This window comes from Canis lupus, chromosome 20, assembly GCF_048164855.1.
Source record: "Canis lupus baileyi chromosome 20, mCanLup2.hap1, whole genome shotgun sequence".
NCBI classification, from domain to species: domain Eukaryota; kingdom Metazoa; phylum Chordata; class Mammalia; order Carnivora; family Canidae; genus Canis; species Canis lupus.
The window spans coordinates 21,801,628-21,824,489 of record NC_132857.1 but is presented as its reverse complement, the minus strand read 5'-3'; the positions used below and the strand labels follow the sequence as shown (position 1 = coordinate 21,824,489).

The window sequence follows — 22,862 nt, the reverse complement described above, 5'->3', positions numbered from 1 at the left end:
CCATGTTGAGGTATAAGAAACTCTGCGTGGATGTAGAGGGCCCCATCTCTCTTAGACATGTCAGCTCACTATTCTGTGAGGAATTTCTGCTTCCTTTTGGTTTCCATCCAGGAATGGTGCAGATATCCCATGTACCTGCCTAGTGGTTTTGGGCTTTTCCCATGAGATTGCCACGTAAATCTTCTACTCTATGTCACAAATCATTTTTTTTCTTAGAAAGCTAAATCTGTAAAACTCATAAGCAACAAAGAACTCCATTTTCCTCATATTCTCCTCTTGCTTCTATGCCCTGAGGAGGTGATTTAGTTGCCTTGTAAGCAGATTAAGACAGGAAGAAGGATGAGGGAAGGAACACCTGAGGTAAAAAAAATGAGTTAGTATTTCAAAGATTCTACCTACCATGCTTGGAATACCCCTTAGGAAATGCTGGTGTGGAGAACTGAGGATGAAAAGCCAGTGAAGGAAAGGATATGTGTGGTACTGGTGCTGCTGTGAGTTTTATGATGTGTTGTCTCAAGAAATATTGCCTCCTCGTCTTATAAACCACCACCTTTGGCGTGGTCCTTTGCACAGTCCTCTCCCACATTAACTCTTGAAAAGTCCCTCTTGCTTCTGGGAACTCTTCCTCCACCATATGAAAGGAGGAGAAGCTACCTTATTGAAGACATGGGGACCAATTGAGAGACAGCAACAATAGACACCTAGGTAAGCTCCAGAGGAGCTTGAGGCTAACTGCAAGTGCACTGGTGACCTCAGCTGAGACCAGAACTGCTCAGATGAGCCTCCACTGAAGTGTTATGTGAATCATAACCAAAGGAAATGGTTGTCAAACTTACTGAGTTATGGAATGATTATTATTCATATAAATACATACAACACAACACAATACAAAACTATGTAATATGATAGATATGGTAGGCATTGAAGATAGAGGAAATAATTTGTGGGAAGATTTCCTCAATATGAATATATGGGACCAATGAAAAACCTTTAAATGGAAATAGCTGGATCGTGGAAGGGGTTCATTTTTCACTCATGGGAAGAATAAAGAAAAAGGAAGTGTCAAGTATCATTATGGAGATTCCAGTCTTCAATGACTTAGTAAACTGTAGACATGTAGGTGGATGGACCCATGCCAGATGGGGACTTGGTAGCATTCTGCAGTTGTGCCTTTTTGGAAATCACTCTCTCTCTCTCACTGGCTTGGATTCAACAGGTGGTTTTTCTGTCACTGATGAAATAAAAAACAAACATTTGTCTTATAACAGCATACTGTCAGACATGACACTAGACTCATCTTAATTCCTAATGATATGGATTACACTAAAGAAAAAATGAAGACATGTCAAAAGTATGGAGGGATTGAGGATATGTGTCTCCAGGTTCTGAATCTAAACTCCGTTTAACAAAATTGGGTGTTGCCAGTGAGCTGCGATTAGCGAGGCTCCAATAATACTCACACTAGTCTCAGGGAAACTTCTCCTAGTTCCATTAACTGCTTTTTCAGAAATGTATTTTACATATATTATTTTATTTAATCTGTAGAACATTTCTAAGATTTATTTTTTTTAATTTTTATTTATTTATGATAGTCACAGAGAGAGAGAGGCGCAGAGACACAGGCAGAGGGAGAAGCAGGCTCCATGCACCGGGAGCCCAATGTGGGATTTGATCCCGGGTCTCCAGGATCGTGCCCTGGGCCAAAGGCAGGCCCCAAACCGCTGCGCCACCCAGGGATCCCACATTTCTAAGATTTAGACATTATTTTCATCCACATTTTAGGGATGAATGGACTGATATTATATTGTTATTAATTATTATTATTATTACTAGTAGTCATAGTAGTATTATATTTGGCAAGGTGTCTTCAGGTGGGCAGTGTGTGGTGAAAACAGAAAGTATTTCTAATGTAAGGGGCTTTTAACTCCTACAGCAGCTTCCTTAAATTTTGATTTCATGAACTGTTTTCCAGTGTGTCAAGTTCTTAATCAGTTATGCCTATGTCAGTTCGTGGGCAATCATAATGAAAGACACCGATCACAGCTTCACATACTCATGTGCAGAAAAAGCTAGAAGTCTCCACCTTTAAAACAGATGCTACCACAAGAACAGATTCACTATCCAAGTTAACTCTGTCCCCAGAATTTAGTTTCTGCTTTAGGATTCTGCATGATTTTATACTGGCTGATTTTTTGAAGATGCCTCTGTGACTGTCATTTAACATATTCTGTTAGGATTCATGGATTCATACTTGGCACAGGATGAGTCTTTAGGCTTAGGTAAGATGTTTTCAGTTGTTAGATTAGGTAGACTCAGTTGAAAGAGACCGGAGACTACTGTGAGTTCAGAAGACAATGGGAAAATGTGAAGATGATTCATGCACACAGAGTCCATTTTGACTGATCTAAACAGGCCTACATGGGTCTCTGGGAAAAAGTGGAATGGACAAAAAGTTGTCCTGCTGTATTGGCCTCATGACTCTGCAGTAGCTAAATCAAATGACACTACCAAAGCTTCTCAGCCACAGCCAGGGGCTGTCTATTGATTTCCCCATTTGGGGTAGGTTTGCATGAGAACACTTGGCCTCCCTGAGGTCCCCCTCCTCAGGAAGGCAATAAAAGACCAGCCTGAGACCTACCAGAATTGGGAAGGGCAAGTTGTCATTACTACAGATATCCGCGAGAGGGAACTCCAAAGCGCTCTCTGGGTTCTGCAGAAGGCTCAGCTGTGCACTTGTTGTTCCAGCAAGTACCACCGCAGCACCAAAAGGCTAACCTTCTGAAAAGACTTCTTTTAGTGGTCTTCTGGCCTGAATCTAAGGAAGAAGGGAGGTTAGTGTATTTTCATTCACTTAGCCTTATTTTCACCATTGCCATTATACAGCATGTTCATTGTAGTGGCTAGAGGAGGGAAACGGAGTCATTTGTTGTGTACAACTCTCCACGTTCTGATGTTGGCTAACAGCATCGTTATGGTGTTGAAGAGTTCTTCCTCATATCCTTCAGACTGATCTGAGACTCGATCAGATTGAAGGTCAGTATTTCCTGTGCCATCAGTTACTGTCTTTGCAATGCAACAGGAGACACTGAACCTGTAGATGTTTGTTTTCTATTGGAGTGATCAGTGGGTTCAGGTGTCAGATCTGATTTTAAAGGCTAGAAGGATTTGGTATGCAAATCAAACTGAGTGTGGTAATCCTCTGCTTTCACAGCCAGTCTCCCCTCAGCCTGATTTCCTCTTTGACTTTCTGAGTGCTCAAGTTCTAACATCTAAAGGATCTGCCTCTCAGGACACAATCTGCCTGACCCTACTTCTCTGTTGCTCTGCTCTGGGCCATCTTCAAGGATGACTTTCTGCAGTCAGGGTCCAAGGGAAATAGTCATTACATGCTGGCTATGTGGTGGCTGTGTTCCCTTGTGATACCACACCAACCCACCCAGAGATGATGTTTTCGGTTAAATAGGTTGAACATTTACTGAAAAGAGCCTAAACCACAATGAAGTGTGGAAACACACTTCCTCACACACACACTCAAACATACATGTATATATAAACCTACACACAAGCACAAGGCTTGAAAGGGAACATAGAATAAGGAAAACAAGGTATCCTGAGGTTATGAATGCATTTATTGACCACCAGTTTCCAGAGATGATTTTTAATTACTCAACATTCCCTACTGAAGCAAGAACTTTCCAAAGAAAAGTTGATCAGCAGTGAGAAGCTGAGTTCAAAGTTTCTACTGCTCAAAAGAATGTTTCCCTTTGAAGATACCTTAACATTGCTTAAATAACTGAATTCTTTAAGAGTCAACAGATGAGCCAAGGTGTCGAAGGATAAACAGATGAGCAACATTTCACCAAATAACCTTAAACACCTGGTCACTACTCTGCACAAGGCAATAAATGTTCCCAGGATGATTAATTAAAGGGGTCACTTCAAAAGGGTGGAATAATGTCAAATATATGTGGAAGAAAACTGGGGCATTTGACTTCCAAAAGGAAAGTAAGAATTTCCTAGACCTATTTAACAAGGGAACCCTTCCTGGGAAAGAGAAAACAATGCATGGATCATATATTCTATATGCACTGATAGCAATCTCTGTCTATACACTGGCATGAGTCAGAAATGTACTGTTCTGTAGTTTTAAATAGTTCACTTGATGCCTAGTTTGATTCTCTGTTCTGAGACTGGTAGTGATTTAGGTTTTCTTAATTGCCCCCATGAGTGTGTCTATGTTCTGGAGTCTTCTGGTGCTGGGGAGGCTGTAAATTGGTGAAGTGCCACTTATCTGGTTGCTCTGTGTCATTGGTGTATACAGTAGCTGCTGAAGTGTCCAAATTGCTGTCTGATCCTGGGAAGTTGGTGTGTACTCCTGTTGCTGAGGCATGTCTTTCACACCCAGTGGCTTTCTATTTCTCCCAACTATTCTGGGACTGATGGAGATACTTTTACTAACTGATCTGTTCCATGTTGAGGTATAAGAAACTGCATGGACATAGAGTGCCCCATCTTTCCTGGACATGTCAGCTTGCTATTCTGTCAGGAATTATTGCTTCCTTTAGGTTTCTATCCATGGAAAGGTGCAGATATCCTATACTCCTACCCTGTGGTTTTGGCTTTTCCCATGAGATTGCCACCTAAATCTTCTACTCTATGCCACGAATCATTTTTGTTTCCTAGAAAGCTAACTCTGATAAACTCATAAGCAACATGGAGATCCCTTTTCCTCATATTCTACTCTTGCTTCTATGCCCGAGGAGGTGATTTAGTTGCCTCTTAAGGCAGCTTAAGACAGGAAGAAGGATGAGGGAAGGAATACCTGAGGTAAAAAAATGAGTTAGTATTTCAAAGATTCTTCCTACCCTACTTGGAATACCCCTTAGGAAATGCTGGTGTACAGAACTGAGAATGAGAAGCCAGTGAAGAAAAGGATATGTGCGGTAGTGGTGCTGCTGTGAGTTTTATGATGTGTGATCTCAAGAAATAATGCCTCCTCATCTTGTAAACCACCACCTTTGGCGTGGTCTTTTGCACATTCCTCTCCCACATTAACTCTTGAAAAGTCCCTCTTGCTTCTGGGAACTCTTCCTCCACCATATGAAAGGAGGAGAACCTACGTTATTGAAGACATGGGGACCAATTGAGAGCCAGCGCCAATACACAAACACCTAGGTTAGCTCCAGATGAGCTGCAGGCTAACTGCAAGTGCACAAGTTCCCTCAGCTGAGACCAGAACTGCTCAGATGAACCTCCACTGATGTGTTATGTGAATCATAACCAAAGAAATGGTTGTCTAACCTACTAGGTTATGGAATGATTTTTATTATCCATATAAAAGTATACAACACAACACAGTACAATACAATTCAAAAACCATGTCATAGGATATGATAGGCATTGAAGAAAGAGGAGATAATTTGTGGGAAGATTTCCTCAATATGAATATATGGGACCAAGGAAAAAACTTTAAATGGAAATAGCTGGGTCTTGGAAGGGGTTCATTTCTCATTCATTGGAAAAAGAGATAAAGAGGAAGTGTCAAGGGTCATTATGGAGATTCCAGTCTTCAGTGACTTACTAAACTATAGACATGTAGGTGGATGGACCCATGCCAGATGGGGACTTGGTAGCATTCTGCAGTTGTGCTCTTTTGGAAATCACTATCACTCTCACAGGCTTGGATTCAACAGTTTGTTTTTCTGTCAGTGATGACACAAAAAACAAACACTTGTCTTACACCAGCACTGACTCATCTTAATTCCTGATGACACGGATTATCCAAAAGCTTCCCTCAACACAATGAGGTATATGTCGTAAAACTAAGACATGTCAAAAGTATGGAGGGATTGATGATGTGTGTCTCCAGGTTCTGAATCTAAACTCCGTTTTACAAAAAATGGGGTGTTGCCAATGAGCTGTGATTAGCTAGGCTCCAATAATACTCGCACTAGTCCAGGGGAACGTATCCTAGTTCTATTCATTGCCATTTAGAAATGTGTTTTACATCCTTTATCTTATTGAATCTTGACAACATTTCTAAGATTTAGACATTATTTTTATCCACATTTTAGGCATGAATAAAGTGATACCGAGCTAGAGTAATTGGCAAAAGGTCATATAGCTGATAAATGGGGCACTGGAGTTTGTACTCTAGAGAGGTAGTTTGACATCAAGTCAAGTCCTTTCTCTCAATGATGCTGGTTTTTTTCGACTCATTTTAAAGAGCACTGGAATCCTGTGGTGCCTCAAGAGCCACTGATCAAAAAGAGGATGGAGCAGGAATAAAAGTCCCATGCTCTGGTTTCAACCAGAGCACATTTATATAAGTAGAAATAAATAATTATGCATTATATGTTTAACTACATATATCATATATATAGATGTGGGATCCATTTAAAAATGTGTTTAAAAAAATCCCAAACACTGTATCATACCATGCTATCTCCTAATACTGCCAGAAACGTCTTGAAGTTTCTATGCTTTCTTGGGTCTCCAACAGTGTAAAACTTCCCTTGACCTGTTAGCCAGCCTTCAGAGAAGGAGCAGCTGGGAATCATTGCCCTGGGGATGCTCTGGGCTCCAGAACAGGGCTAAGTATCTGCCATGACCCCTGGCAACCTTGCTGTCTGTGTCTCCCTAAAGCCTATTAAACTATTCACAGTACCTGCAGCCTTCTCATTGTTATGACAACTCTTTGAATTCTCTCCCAAGAGAGAAGTGATGTCTTCTCCAAATATCCCGAGGCAATTTTCATACAAAAACTGTATAAGAGAAGCCTGTAATGCAAAAAGAACACAATGGGGTGCTCTTTTTCATATGGAAGAGTTAGAAGTCACATTTTGTTTATAGACCTTGGATCTAACCAAAAATGTGAAAGACTTCTATGAAAACTTCAGAGTTGATAAAAATATATAGAAACCCAAGTTCTCTAATAAAATAAGAAAGAATGATACTTTCTGTTGTACTTTGAGTACAGATTTTAAAATACTACTAGTCAGTGGGCTAAAGTCCTAATTTGTGGCATTTAATAACTAATATTGTGATACCAGTGGTTACATCTTTAAAACTAGGATAGCTTTCAAAGTAACCTACCTTCTTAAAGTTTACTTATTTTGTAAACTTTTGCTTCCAGAAAATATTGGGTTGTAACTTAGGATAATATCTGATTAAAATGTATAAAGCATAGACAAAATCCTATGAAATCCATTTCTTAAATAGGGAAGAATATTTTTTGGAATGTGGATATTCCTGTGGATTTTTTTTTGATGTTTTCTTTTTCTTTCTCTTTTCTTTTCTTTTTTTTTTTTTTTTTTTGAGTAAAAACTCACAGGGCTGGGGAGAAAACATGTCTGTCTGTCTAACTGCAGTCCCTTCTCAGGTCTTGCTTTGCCTAATGCTGGCTCTCGGCATGAGCTTGGGGAAAAGCTGCCATCTTATTAGGCATGTGTGGCTTCATTAGGATGTTCTGGAATATCTCACTAGTTTCTGTCTGATGTAGCAGAGGCAAAAGAGTAGCCAAGTATTTTTCTAAATGAGCCACAACTTGCAGAGCAAAGCCAATGTGTTTGGAGCCATGGGTGCTCATAGTGCCCGAGACACCTAGGATGTGACAGTAACGACAACAGGAGCTAGGTCTTGTTACCATTGTGTCATGAGGAAACCATGCCTTCGCCCAAGTTTACAAGCTCCCCCCCTCAAGGATCAGGCTGAGATTTGAACCTTGGCTTGTCAAACTCTAGAGCCCAGGTCTTTTCTACCATATTACATCACTCTTCTCTCTCTTTTGTTTAGTCAGTCTAGTATTGAATCTCCTGGATGGGAAAGAAGTGACTCAACTGCTCTGTGTTTCCCACTTTAACAACACCCCTTCCCATATTCCACCAGAGAAGGATAGCAAACTCTGCCATTCCAAGGAAGCCTATGAAGATGTGCACTTTTCAGAACTGATCCATCCAATTTACTACTACACATTTCAGATTCAAAGCATGGATTCTAAACCCCAGGGGACACATATGAGAGCTCTCCCTACCTTTTTTACGAAGTTCTCTTCCAATTCCAAGCTGCCAGAATTAGGTGGACAAAGAATGCTTGGGGCTATACACACTGATAAATCATAAGGTGTTATCTGGTTGGGTGAGGATTCTTGCTCAATGCTGTATAACACTCCAAAAAGGTACCGCAAGACAACAACATTCACATTTGGCAGCTGAGCTAGAAGCCTAAAGTCAGAAAGATGTACTTTTGAATAAGGCAAGTCATTGCACTTAGCTGCTGGAAGTATAGAGACAGAGAGCAGAGAACATCTTACTAGATCTAGTATACAACCTGCTGTAGCAGAGTTCCAGGCATGAATGTATACAAATATGTTTTACCGAATTCAATTTCTGAGCTAACCCACTCCGGTTGAATGTTGACAAACTGAAGGTTATACCATGGGCTGTTGATGCTCTGGCATCTCTCTTAGGCCACTGACTTTTGTCTACCATTTTCATATATTCAGAAGGTGTACAATGGCTAAGGAGTCCACGTTAATAAGGTCAGACGAAGAGCAATAATAGCCATAAGGCATGCCTGTATTCTGAAACTGGCCTCCGTGGGTGTGAAGAATTGAAACTATTTGGCATTGAATGTTATTTTAGTGGTCAAAGTGGCAAGAAGGAAGCCAATATTTTCCTAATAGTATATTGGCTGTATTTCTGAGCCATGACCAGAGTAGAGTAATTATTGCATCATTACCTCTGGGCTGCATTTATTTTCTCCTCCTCAGTCACTTCGTCAAGAACATCAAGCCATTTTTCATAGAGTTCCGATGAAAGTAAACTTCCTTCGATATTTTCAAGAAAATCCTTATGTGGATAGAAAAATAAATAAATACATGCAAACAGACACACTCACAGAGATGTAGAGACTCACACACACACAAATATATGTATATATGATAAAAGATATATATTGGAAATATCACAGAGAAAACACTTAGTTCAAAACTTCAGTTCAGTCCCTAATTTCTTCATAGATACCCAAACTGTGACCCACACGGAGTTCACCTCATACTCTCCATTGACTTGCATGTGCAAAAACAGGTTGTGGATTTTCTCCAACAAAAACGAAAGCATCAAAGCAGAGCGTACGCTTCAGTGGAAAGGAAGACAAAGCTCCCTTCTATCATATGGCACTTACTCTTTTGTGTGCTTTTTTGCAAACTACTACAAAAGCTACTCTCATCATTGCTTCATTCTTCCTTTCCTTAACTGTACAAAAGTAGAGAGTCTAATGGCAAACTCATGATGGTCCTGAGGATGTATTCATTTCTAGTGTAGACCAATTCTCCAGAGAGTTTGACATGATACTATTCAGGCCAAGGTTGCAGAGTCTGATTCTCCACAAAGATTAGTCAACTTTAGGTAGGGAAAGCTTCAGAAATGTCTAAGAACTCTATGCACACGTGGTCACCATCTTCCTAGTCTGTGCCTATAACATGGAAATGGAAAAGACCCTACTAAACCTTGCTAGAAACATCAATTGCAGGTGTGCACCTTCAAGAGGGCAACACTTATCATGCTATTCGAGTACCTAACGTATCATCATTCTTTCCCCTGTGTCTTGATGCCTATATATATATTTACTGGTGTGTTTTACTCTAGCCCAGTGTAGTAGTGGTCAGGGACTATTGCTATTTATCGTATAGTTGAACAGTAATGGGGGGCAAGGAAAGACCACTTGCGACAAGAAAGGACCAAATATGACCTTGGTTCTAAGAGTGCCATAATAACTGCCTTAATATAGTTTTGTTCAGAGCTGTTAGCAAGTGCCAAGGTAGATGGATTAAATTCTTTGTTCTAGTTTTCAGTTCTTTCTCCATTACCATTTTAGCAATAGAATGGGATATCTGTGATGTAGCTGTATAATTTCCAAATTAATCTAGTTCTTGAGTCGATCTACTGAATTTTCAGAATTCCAAACTACATTTGTCCGTTGCACCTACTCCTAAAGTTAGATTTATCAAAAGAGGCATGTAGCTAGAGCTGGTTACTGTGTCGTTACAACCTTGGATGGTGGGCTAGACATCACAAATATTAACAAAAGGATACCTAGGATCTGGTGAAAGGAGACACAAATGGCAAAATCCTTCCTCCATGACTTATAAAGTAAAAGGCATCAAGAAACAGGAGACAATGATGGTTAACAATGATTGGTCGCCTCACTGAGCCTTTTTATATTCCTCATAAAGTAAACATTTGCTTACTATTGTAAACTTCTAGATCTATTCTCAAATTTTTCATGTGATTTTTCTTTTGGAAACTGCCTTCATTAGGAGCATCGTGTAGAAGTCATCAGAGACAGGATGTTTTCTTTGGTAAACATTATGTATGTGTTAATGTGTATTTTGAAATTTCTTATTATTATAGTAGTCACATTAGTATTAGTCTTTTGCATGGAGTCCTCAGGTGGGAGGTGTTTGGTGAAAACAGAAAGTATTTCTAATGTAAGGAGCTTTTACCTTCTACAGTAGCTTCCTTAAATTTTGATTTCATGAAGTGTTTTCCAGTTTGACAAGTTCTTAATCAGTTATGCCTATGTTTTTTCTTGGGCAATCATAATGAAAGACACCATCACAGCTTGAGTAACTCATGTGTGGATAAAGCTAGAACTTTCCCCACCTTTAAAACAGATGCTACCAGAAGAACAGATTCACTGTCCAAGTTCACTCTGTCCCCAGAATTTAGTTTCTTTTTTAGGATTCTGCATGATTTTATACTGGCTGATTTTCTGAAGATGCCTTCCATGAGTGGTCATTTTTGATTTGATAAGGAAAGCACATAATGTAGGAAAAAAAGAAGAGTATATGGCATTTCATATCCCAAGCCCAGAGCAAAAGCTTGCTTCCTTTTTGAAAGAGCTAGGCTATCGGATGGTATACAGTTTTAGAGCTCCAAGAAGTAAAGTCAGTTTAGATTCTTTAGTCAATGTCTCTCTATAGTTTTACCCAAAATCCACCTTACATACACTGAAACTTTGTAATCACTTATTTAAATCAGATTTTTTTCATTGACTTTACCCTTTTTAAATCAAACTTCCGTGTTTCAAGGCCTTGTGGAATCCTCACCTGTCTCCTACTTTATCAGTCTTTTCTCATTATTCCCTTCCATAGATGCTCTTCCCCATATATGGAAATCTTTTTCTATACCCATTTCCCATTTGTTGATTCCTCTTTAAGTGATTGTATCCTCCATTCCTACTATCTCTATTTCCCTTCCTCTTTAAAAGAAAAGCTCAAATACTCTCTTATTCTCTGATTACATTCCCTTCATGAGTCTTTCAACGTCCTTTGCTCTATCTTCATGTCCTCTCCCTACAGTGTAGAAAGATATAAGCGCTGGAGTCAGATGGACCTAAGGTTCAGAAACCTACTATGCTTCTGATCTACTGTGTTACCTGGGGCACATGCGAACTGTACTGAAAATTTTCTAATCCATTTATAATGTGTGGAAGATGATAGTTCTAGCTACCCCCTAAAATTGCTGTGATGCAAGGACTGGGGTAGCAGCTAGCATGTAACTAACGTGGTTAATTTCTTCACCACTAGGATAACATTCCCAAATCTAGTGCAGCATTGCAGAGGTCCTGGGTACTCTGCAAATTTCCATACTGACAATTCAGTACACCGATTGGAGATAACACAGGCCAAACTCTGGCTGTCATTTAACATCCTCTTTTAGAATTAGCAGATTCATATATGCCTCCAGATGAGTCTTTATGCTTAGGTAAGATGTTTTCAGTTGTTAGATTAAGTAGACTCAGTTGAAAGAGACCTGAGACTACTGTGAGTTTAGGAAGACAACAGCAGAATGTGAAGATGATTCATGCACACAGAGTCCATTTTGACTGATCTGAACAGGCCTACATGGGTCTCTGTGGAAACAAGTGGAATGGACAAAACGTCGTTCAGTGTATTGGCCTCATGACTCTGCAGTAGGTAAATCAAATGACACTACCAAGTTTCTCACCCAAAGCCAGGTGCTGTCTAATGATTTCTCCATTTGGGGTAGGTTTGCATGAGGACACTTGGCCTCTCCGAGGTCCCTCTCCTCAGGAAGGCAATAAAAGACCAAACTGAGACCTACCAGTATTGGGAACGGGAAGTTGTCCTTATGAAATATATCCGTGAGGGAAACTCCAAAGAGCTGTCCTGATTTTTCAGACGGTGCAGCTGTGCACTGGTTGTTCTGCCAAGTGCCAGCACAGTGGCCAAAGGACGAGTTTGTGAAAGCACTGCTTTCCTTGGTGTTCTGGACAGAATCTAAGGAAGAAGGGGGATTAGTGTGTTTTAATTCACGTAGACTTATTTTCACCATTGCCATTATACAGCATGTTCATTGTAGAGGCTAGAAGAGGGAAACTGAGTCATTTGTTGTGTAGAACTCTCCATGTTCTGATGTTGGCTAACAGCATCCTCATGGCATTGATGAGTTCTTGCCAATAACTTTCAGACTGATGGTTAAACCTAGGGACTTGATCAGACTCAAAGTGATTATTTCCTCTGCCATCAGTTACTGCCATTACACTGATCTGGAGGCACTGAAACTGTAGGTGTTTGTTTTCTACTGGTGTGATCAGTGGGTTCAGGTATCAGATCTGATTTTATTTTTTTATTTTTTTCTGATTTTAAGAGCTATAAGTTTTTGGTATGCAAATCAAGCTAGGTTGTTAATCCTGTGCTTTCACAACCAGGCTCCCCTCAGCCTCAGATTCTCTCCTTGGGTTTCTGAGTGCTCAAGTTTCTACCATCCAAAGGAATTGCCTATCAGGACACAATCTGCCTGACCCCTACTTCTCTGGTTCCACTGCTCTGGGCCATCTTCAAGGATGACTTTCTGCAGTCAGGGTCCTTGGGAAGTAGTCATTACATGCTGGCTATGTGGTGTCTGTGTTCTCTTGTCAACCCCACCAACCCACCCAGAGATGATGTTTTTGGTTAAATATGTTTAACATTTACTGTAAAGAGCCTAAACCACAATGAAGTGTGGAAACACACTTCCTCACACACACACTCAAACATACATGTGTATATACACCTACATACAAGTACAAGGCTTGAAAGAAAACATAGAAAATGCAAAACAATAAGAGGTTAGGAATGCATTGATAGACCACCAGTTTCCAGAGATGATTTTTAATTACTCAACATTCCCTATTGAAGGAAGAACTTTCCAAAGAAAAGGAGATCAGCAGCGAGAAGCTGAGTTCAAATTTCTACTGCTCAGCTGTGAATGTTTCCCTTTGAAGATATCTTAACATTTCTTAAATAACCGATTGCTTTAAGAGTCAACAGATGAGACAAGCTGTCGAAGGATAAAAAGATGAGGAACATTTCACCAAATAACCTTAAACACTGGGCAATTTGGCTTTTTTGGGATATAGTACGTGCATCAGCACCTCCACTCGTGTGGGGCCAGCACTGCACCAGAAGCATCCTGGTTCTGCCACTTAGGAAGCTCAGCATTTTATTTTATTTATTTTTTTTTTAATTTTTATTTATTTATGATAGTTACAGAGAGAGAGACAGAGGCAGAGACACAGGCAGAGGGAGAAGCAGGCTCCATGCACCGGGAGCCCGATGTGGGATTCGATCCCGGGTCTCCAGGATCGCGCCCTGGGCCAAAGGCAGGCGCCAAACCGCTGCGCCACCCAGGGATCCCGAAACTCAGCATTTTAAAGCTTTGGTTTGCTCAACTGTAACATAAATGATGCTGCCTACACCAAGTTAAACTAAATATATAAGATACTACTCGGCACAAGGCAATAAATATTTCCAGGATCATTAATGAATGGGGTCGCTTCAAAAGGGTCGAATAATGTCAAATAAATCTGGGAAAAACTGGTGCATTTGACTTCCAAAAGGAAAATATGAATTTCCCAAGCCTATTTGACGAGAGAACCCTTTCTGGGAAAGGGAAAACAATGCATGGATCATATATTCTATATGCACTGATAGCAATCTCCGTCTATACACTGGCATAAGTCAGAAATGTACAGTTCTGTAGTTCTAAATAGCTCACTTGTTGTCCAGTTTGGTTCTCTGTTCTGAGACTGGTAGAGATTTAGGTTTTCTTAATTGCCCCCATGAGTGTGTCTGTTCTGGAGTGTTCTGGTGCCAGACAGGTTGTAAAATGGTGAAGTGCCACTTATCTGATTGCTCTGTGTCATTGATGTATATAAATAGCCGCTGCGGGGTCCAGACTGCTCTCTGGTCCTGGGAAATTGGCCTGTACTCCTATTGCTGAGGCATGTCTTTCACACCCAGTGACTTTCTTTTTCTTCCATACTCTTCTGGGACTGAAGGAGATACATGTTCCATGTTGAGGTATAAGAAACTCTGCATGGACATAGAGGGTCCCATTGTTCTTAGACATGTCAGCTCACTGTTCTGTGAGGAATTTCTGCTTCCATTTGGTTTCCATGCAGGAAATGGTGCAGATATCCCATGTACCTACCTAGTGGTTTTGGGCTTTTTCCCCTTGGGATTGCCACCTAAATCTTCTACTCTATGCCATGAATCATTTCTGTTTCCTAGAAAGCTAAGTCTTTAAGACTCATAAGCATCAAAGAGCACCCTTTTCCTCATATTCTCCTCTTGCTTCTATTCCCTGAGGAGGTGAGTTGTCTCTTAAGGCAGCTTAAGACAGGAAGAAGGATGAGGGAAGGAATATCTCAGGTAAAAAAAATGAGTTAGTATTTCAAAGATTCTTCCTACCCTACTTGGAATACCCCTTAGGAAATGCTGGTGTACAGAACTGAGGAGGAAAAGCCAGTGAAGGAAAGGATATGTGTGTAATGGTGTTGCTGTGAGTTTTATGATGTGTGGTCTTAAGAAATAATGCCTCCTCATCTTGTAAACCACCACCTTTGGCGTGGTCCTTTGCACAGTCCTCTCCCACATTAACTCTTGAAAAGTCCCTCTTGCTTCTGGGAACTCTTCCTCCACCATATGAAAGGAGGAGAAGCTACCTTATTGAAGACATGGGGACCAATTGAGAGCCAGCACCAATACACAAATACCTAGGTTTGACATCAAGTCAAGTCCTTTTCTCTCAATGACGCTGGTTCTTTTCAACTCATTTTAAAGAGCACCGGAATCCTGTGGTGCCTCAAGAGCCATTGATCAAAAAGAGGATGGAGCAGGAATAAAACCCCCCTGCTCTGGTTTCAACCAGAGCACATTTATATATTATAAGTAGAAATTAATAATTATGCATTATATGCTTAACAACATATATAATATAGATGTGGGATCCATTTAAAATTGTGTTAAAAAAAATCCCCAAACACTGTATCATACCATGCTATTTCCTAATACTGCCAGAAACGTCTTGAAGTTTCTATGCTATCTTGGGTCTCCAACAGTGTGAAGCCTCCCTGACCTGCTAGCCAGCCTTCAGAAGAAGGAGCAGCTGGGAATCATTGCCCTGGGGATGCTCTGGGCTCCAGAACAGGGCTAAGTATCTGCCATGACCCCTGGCAACCTTGCTGTCTGTGTCTCCCTAAAGCCTATTAAACTATTCACAGTACCTGCAGCCTTCTCATTGTTATGACAACTCTTTGAATTCTCTCCCAAGAGAGAAGTGATGTCTTCTCCAAATATCCCGAGGCAATTTTCAATCAAAAACTGTATAAGAGTAGCCTGTAATGCAAAAAGAACACAATGGGGTGCTCTTTTTTATATGGAAGAGTTATAAGTCACATTTTGTTTATAGACCTTGGATCTAACCAAAAATGTGAAAGACTTCTATGAACAATTCAGAGTTGATAATAATATATAGAAACCCATGTTCTCTAATAAAATAACTTAGTGTGATACTTTCCGTTGCACTTTGGGTACAGATTTTAAAATTCTACTAGTCAGTGGGCTAAAGTCCTAATTTGTCGCCTAATTTCATACCTAACATTGTGATACCAATGGTTACATCTTTAAAACTAGAATAGTTTTCAAAGCAACCTACCTTCTTAACTTTACTTATTGTGTAAAATTTTACTTCCAGAAAATATTGGGTTGTAACTTAGGATAATATCTGATTAAAATGTGTAAAGCATAGACAAAATCCTATGAAATCCATTTCTTAAAGAGGGAAGAATGTTTTTTGGAAAGAGGATATTCCTGTGGATTTTTTTGATGTTTTGTTTTGTTTTTGAGTAAAAATCACAGGTCTGGAGAGAAAACATGTCGGTCTGTCTAACCGCAGTCCCTTCTCATGTCTTGCTTTGCCTAATGCTGGCTCTAGGCATGAGCTTGGGGAAAAGCTGTCATCTTATTAGGAATCTGTGGCTTCATTAGGATGTTCTGCAATATCTCACTAGTTTCTGTCTGATGTAGCAGAGGCAAAAGAGTAGCCAAGTATTATTCTAAATGAGCCACAACTTGCAGAGCACGGCCAATGTGTTTGGAGCCATGGGCGCTCATAGTGACTGAATCACCTAGGATGTGCCAGTAATGACCACAGGAGCTGGGTCTTGTTACCATTGTGTCATGAGGAAGCCATGGCTTTGCCCAAAGTTACAAGCTCCCCCTTCAAGGATCAGGCTGAGAGTTGAACCTCGGCTTGTCAAACTCCGGAGCCCAGGTCTTTTCTATCATATTATGCCACTCTTCTCTTTCTTTTGTTTAGTCAGTCTAGTATTGAATCTCCTGGATGGGAAAGAAGCGACTCAACTGCTCTATATTTCGCAATTTAACAACACCCCTTCCCATATTCCACCAGAGAAGGATAGCAAACTCTGCCATTCCAAGAAAGCCTATGAAGATGTGCACTTTTCAGAACTGATCCTTCGTAATTACTACTACACATTTCAGACTCAAAGCATGGATTCTAAACCCCAGGGGACACATATGAAAGATCTCTCTACCTTTTTAATGAAGTTGTCTTCCAATTCCAAGCTGCAGGTATTAGGTGGACAAAGAATACTTGGGGCTATACACACTGATAAATCATAAGCTGTCATCTGATTGGATGAGGATTGTTGCTCAATGTTGTATAACACACCGAAAAGGTATCGCAAGAGAACAACATTCGCTTTTGGCAGCTGTGTTAGAAGCCTAAAGTCAGAAAGATGCACTTTTGAATAAGGCAAGTCATTGCACTTAGCAGCTGGAAGTATAGAGATGGAGAGCAGAGAACATCTTACTAGATATAGTATACAACCTGCTGTAGCAGAGTTCCAGGCATGAATGTATACAAATATGTTTTACCGAATTCAATTTCTGAGCTAACTCTCTATGGTTATATGTTTGACAAACTTAAGATTATACCAGTGCTGTTGATGCTCTGGCATCTCTCTTAGGCCACTGACTTGTCTACCAGTTTCATATATTCAGAAGTTGTACAATGACTAAGGAGTCTACTTAATAAGGTCAGGAGAAGAGCAATAATAGCCATAAGGCATGCCTGTATTGTGAAACTGGCCTCCGTGGGTGAGAAGAATTGAAATCATTTGGCATTGTATGTTCTCATTCATTTGGGGAATATAAATAATAGTGAAAGGGAATATAAGGGAAGGGAGAAGAAATGTGTGGGAAATATCAGAAAGGGAGACAGAACATAAAGACTCCTAACTCTGGGAAATGAACTAGGGGTGATGGAAGGGGAGGAGGGCAGGGGCTAGGGGTGAATAGGTGATGGGCACTGAGCGGGGCACTTGACGGAATGAGCACTGGGTGTTACTCTGTATGTTGGTAAATTGAACACCAATAAAAAATAAATTTATTATTAAAAAAAAAGAAACCATTTGGCATTGAATGTTATTTTAGTGGTCAAAGTGGCAAGAAGGAAACCAATATTTTGTAATGGTATATTGGCTGTATTTCTGAGCCATGACCAGAGTAGAGTAATTATTGCATCATTACCTCTGGGCAGCATTTATTTTTTCCTTCTGAGTCACTTCGTCAAGAACACCAAGCCATTTTTCATAGAGGTCCGATGAAAGTAAACTTCCTTCGATATTTTCAAGAAAATCCTTATGTGGATAAAAAAAAATACACACAAATATACACAGAAACACACACACACATATATATGCATATATAATACAAAATATATATTGGAAATATCACAGAGAAAACACTTAGTTGAAAACTTCAGTTGAGTTCCTACTTCCTTCATAGATACCCAAACTGTGACCCACATAGGGGTCAGCTTGACTCTCCATTGACTTGTACATGCAAAAGCAGGTTGTGGATATTCTCTAACAAAAATGAAAGCATCAAAGCAGAGCATAGCCTTCAGTGGAAAGGAAGACAAAGCTCCCTTCCATCATATGGCACTTACTCTTTTGTGTGCTTTTATGCAAACTACTACAAAAGCTACTCTCATAATTGCATCATTCTTCCTTTCCTGAACTATACAAAAGTAGAGAGTCTAATGGCAAACTTATGATGGTCCTGAGGATGTATTCATTTCTAGTGTAGACCAATTCTCCAGAGAGTTTGACATGATACTATTCAGGCCAAGGTTGCAGAGTCTGATTCTCCACAAAGATTAGTCAACTTTAGGTAGGGAAAGCTTCAGAAATGTCTAAGAACTCTATGCACACGTGGTCACCATCTTCCTAGTCTGTGCCTATAACACGGAAATAGAAAAGACCCTACTAAGTCTTGCTAGAAACATCATTGTATGTGTGCACCTTCAAGAGGGAAACACTTATCATGGTATTCAAGTACCTAATGGATGATCATTCTTTTCCTGTGTCTTGATGCCTATATATATATTTACTGGCGTGTTTTACTCTAGCCCAGTGTAGTAGTGGTCAGAGACTATTGGTATCTTTCATATAGTTAAACAGTAATGGGGGACAAGGAAAGACCAAATGTGACAAGGAAGGACCACATATGACCTTGGTTCTAAGAGTGTCATCATTACTGCCTTAACATAGTTTTGTTGAGAGCTGTTAGCAAGTGCCAATTTAGATGGATTAAATTCTCTATTCTAGTTCTCACATCTTTCTCCATTACCATTTTAGCAATAGAATGGGATATCTGTTATGTAGCTGTATAATTTCCAAAGTAATCCATTTCTTGAGTCGATCTACTGAATTTTCAGAATACCAAAGTACTTTTGTCTGTTGCACCTACTCCAAAAGTTAGATTTATCAAAAGAGGCATGTAGCTAGAGGTGGTTACCATGTCGTTATAACCTTGGATGGCAGGATAGACATCTCAAATATTAACTAAAGGATGCCTAGGATGTGGTGAAAGGAGACACAAATGGCAAAATCCTTCCTCCATGACTTATAAAAGGCACTAAGAAACAGGAGACAATGAGACAATGATGGTTAAGAATGATTGGTTGCCTCACTGAGCCTTTTTTAGATTCCTCATAAAGTAAACATGTGCTTACTATTGTGAACTTCTATACCTATCTTCAAATGTTTCATATGAGTTTTCTTTTGGAAACTGCCTTCATTAGGAGTGTGGTGAGGAAGTCATCAAAAGCAGATGTTTGCTTTGGTAAACATTATGTAGGTGTCAGTGTATATTTTGAAATTTCTTATTATTACTAGTAGTCATATTAGTATTAGTATTTTGCATGGAGTCTTCAGGGGGGTGGTGTGTGTTGAAAACAGAAAGTATTTCTCATGTATGGGGCTTTTAACTCCTACAGTAGATTCCTTAAATTTTGAATTCATGAAGTGTTTTCCAGTTTGAGAAGTTCTTAATCAGTTTTGCCCATGTCGCTCCTTGGGCAATCATAATGAAAGACACCAATCACAGCTTGACTTACTCATGTGTGGATAAAGCTAGAACTTTCCCCACCTTTAAAACAAATGCTACCACAAGAACAGATTTGCTGTAATGCCTCACTCTGTCTCCAGAATTTAGTTTCTTCTTTAGGATTCCACATGACTTTATACTACCTGGTTTTCTGAATATGCCTTCCGTGAGTGGTCCTTTCTCATTGATAAAGGAAAGCATATCCTGTAAGAAAAAAAGAAGAGTATATGGCATTTCATATCCCAAGCCCAGAGTAAAAGCTTGCTACCTTTTTGAAAGAGCTAGGCTATGTGATGGTATATGGTTTTAGAGCTGGAAGGAGTAAAGTCAATTTAGATTCTTTAGTCAATGTCTCCCTATAGTTTCTACCCAAAATCCACCTTAGAGTCATACACTGAAACATTGTAATCACTTATTTTAATCAGATTTTTTTCATTGAATTTACCCTTTTAAATCAAACTTCCGTGTTTCAAGGCCTTTGTGGAATCCTCGCCTGTCTCCTAATTTACCAGTCTTGTTTCCTTATTCCCTTACATAGATGCTCTTCCCCAAGTATGGAAATCTTTTTGCCATACTCATTTCCCATTTGTTGATTCCTCTTTAAGTGATTGTATCCTCCATTCCTACTATCTCTATTTCTCTTCCTCTTTAAAAAAAAAAAAGCTCAAATGCTCTCTTCTTATTATCTGATTACATTTCCTTCATGAGTCTTTCACTGTCTTTTGCTCTATCTTCATGTTCTCTCCCTGCAGTGTAGAAAGATAATATGGCTGGAGTCTGATAGACCAAGGGATCGGAAACCTATTATTATGCTTCTGATCTATTGTGTGACCTGGGGCAAATGCGAACTGTACTGAAAGCTTTCAAATTCATTTGTAAAGTGTGGAGGATGATAGTTCCAGCTTCCCCTAAAATTGCTGTGATGCAAGGACTGGGGAAGTAGCAAGCATGTAACTAACATGGTTAATTTCTTCACACCTAGGATAACATTCCCAAATCCAGTGCAGGGTTGCAGAGGTAATGGGTACTCAGTAAATTTCCACACTGACAATTCATTACACTGATTTGAGATAACACAGGCCAAACTCTGTGGCTGTCATTTAACATCCTCTTTTAGAATTAGCAGATTCATATATGCCTCAGGATGAGTCTTTATGCTTAGGTAAGATATTTTCAGTTGTTAGATTAAGTAGACTCAGTTGAAGGAGACCTGAGACTACTGTGAGTTCAGGAAGACAATAGCAGAATGTGAAGATGATTCATGCACACAGAGTCCATTTTGACTGATCTGAACAAGGCCTACAAGGGTCTCTGTGGAAACAAGTGGAATGGACAAAACGTCGTTCTGTTGTATTGGCCAAATGACTCTGCAGTAGGTAAATCAAATGACACTAGCAAAGCTTCTCAGCCAAAGCCAGGGACTGTCTAATGATTTCTCCACTTGAGGGTTGGTTTGCATGAGAACACTTGGCCTCTCCGAGGTCCCTCTCCTCAGGAAGGCAATAAAAGACCTAACTGAGACCTACCAGTATTGGTAAGGGCATGATGTCCTTATCAAAGATATCCATAAGGGAAACTCCAAAGAGCTGTCCTGGTTTTGCAGACAGTAGAGCTGTGTACTGGTTGTACTGGGAAGTGCCAATGTGCTGGCAAAAGGCCGAGTCTCTAAAAGAAGTGCTTTTCAAGGTGTTCTGGACTGAATCTAAGGAAGAAAGGAGATTAGTGTGTTTTAATTCACTTAGCCTTATTTTCACGATTGCCATTATACAGTGTGTTCATTGCAGGGTTAGAAGAGGGAAACTGAGTCATTTGTTGTGTAGAACTCTCCATGTTCTGATGTTGGCTAACAGCATCCTCATGGCATTGTTGAGTTCTTGCCCATATCCTTCAGACTGATGGTTAAACCTTGGAACTTGATCAGATTGAAAGTCAGTATTTCCTGTGCCATCAGTTACTGTCTTTGCAATGCAACAGGAGGCACTGAACCTGTAGATGTTTGTTTTCTACTGGAGTGAACAGTGGGTTCAGCTGTCAGATCTGATTTTAAAAGCTAGAAGGATTTGGTATCCAAATCAGGCTGAGTTTGGAAATCCTCTGCTTTCACATCCAGTCTGAGACCAGAACTGCACAGATGAGTCTCCACTGAAGTGTTATGTGAATCATAACCAAAGAATTGGTTGTGTAAACTACTGAGTTATGGAATGATTTTTATTATCCATATAAAAGTATACAACACAGTACAATACAATTCAAAAAGTATGTCATAGGATATGATAGGCATTGAAGAAAGAGGAGATAATTTGTAGGAAGATTTCCTCAATATAAATATATGGGACCAAGGAAAAAACTTTAAATGGAAATAGCTGGGTCTTGGAAGGGGTTCATTTCTCATTCATTGGAAAAACAGATAAAGAGGAAGTGTCAAGGGTCATTATGGAGATTCCAGTCTTCAGTGATTTACTAAACTGTAGACATGTAGGTGGATGGACCACATGGGGACTTGGTAGCATTCTGCAGTTGTGCTCTTTTGGAAATCACTATCACTCTCACTGGCTTGGATTCAACAGTTTGTTTTTCTGTCACTGAGGACATGAAAAACAAACACTTGTCTTGCACCAGCATATTCTCAGACATGGCACTAGACTCATCTTAATTCCTGATGACACGGATTGTCCAAAAGCTTCCCTCAACACAATGAGGTATATGTCGTAAAACGAAGACATGTCAAAAGTATGGAGGGATTGATGATGTGTGTCTCCAGGTTCTGAATCTAAACTCCGTTTTACAAAAAATGGGGTGTTGCCAGTGAGCTGTGATTAGCTAGGCTCCAATAATACTCGCACTAGTCTCAGGGGAACTTCTCCTAGTTCTAATATTTGCTTTTTAGAAATGTTTTTACATCCCTTATCTTATTGAATCTTGACAACATTTCTAAGATTTAGACATTACTTTTATCCACATGTTAGGCATGAATAGAGTGATACCAAGCTAGTAATTGGCCAAAGGTTGTATAGCTGATAAATGGGGACACTGGAATTTGTACTCTGGAGAGATGATTGACATCAAGTCAAGTCCTTTTCTCTCAATGATGCTGGTT

At 39.8% G+C, this 22,862-nt stretch overlaps 1 protein-coding gene across 15 annotated transcripts in view; it reads right to left on the bottom strand.

Annotated features, from left to right (window-relative positions):
• LOC140611743 (uncharacterized) overlaps nucleotides 1-22,862 on the bottom strand; it is a 112,043-nt gene that overhangs the window by 31,539 nt on the left and 57,642 nt on the right. For 11 of the 15 annotated variants that reach the window (XM_072788576.1, XM_072788575.1, XM_072788569.1 and 8 more), the window contains 11 exons: nucleotides 21,292-21,467; nucleotides 19,808-19,969; nucleotides 17,903-18,012; nucleotides 16,906-17,095; nucleotides 15,574-15,685; nucleotides 12,129-12,304; nucleotides 8,740-8,849; nucleotides 8,033-8,222; nucleotides 6,668-6,779; nucleotides 2,639-2,815; nucleotides 833-1,231 (listed from right to left, as the gene is read on the bottom strand). In XM_072788576.1, coding sequence (XP_072644677.1) covers nucleotides 2,667-2,815; nucleotides 6,668-6,779; nucleotides 8,033-8,222; nucleotides 8,740-8,849; nucleotides 12,129-12,304; nucleotides 15,574-15,685; nucleotides 16,906-17,095; nucleotides 17,903-18,012; nucleotides 19,808-19,969; nucleotides 21,292-21,467 — 1,487 coding nt within the window. In that variant the 3' untranslated portion in view covers nucleotides 833-1,231; nucleotides 2,639-2,666. Of the gene's footprint in view, nucleotides 1-832; nucleotides 1,232-2,638; nucleotides 2,816-6,667; nucleotides 6,780-8,032; nucleotides 8,223-8,739; nucleotides 8,850-12,128; nucleotides 12,305-15,573; nucleotides 15,686-16,905; nucleotides 17,096-17,902; nucleotides 18,013-19,807; nucleotides 19,970-21,291; nucleotides 21,468-22,862 lie in introns of those variants that run through there. The other 4 variants (XM_072788572.1, XM_072788571.1, XR_012012881.1 and 1 more) reach the window with 3 other exon arrangements.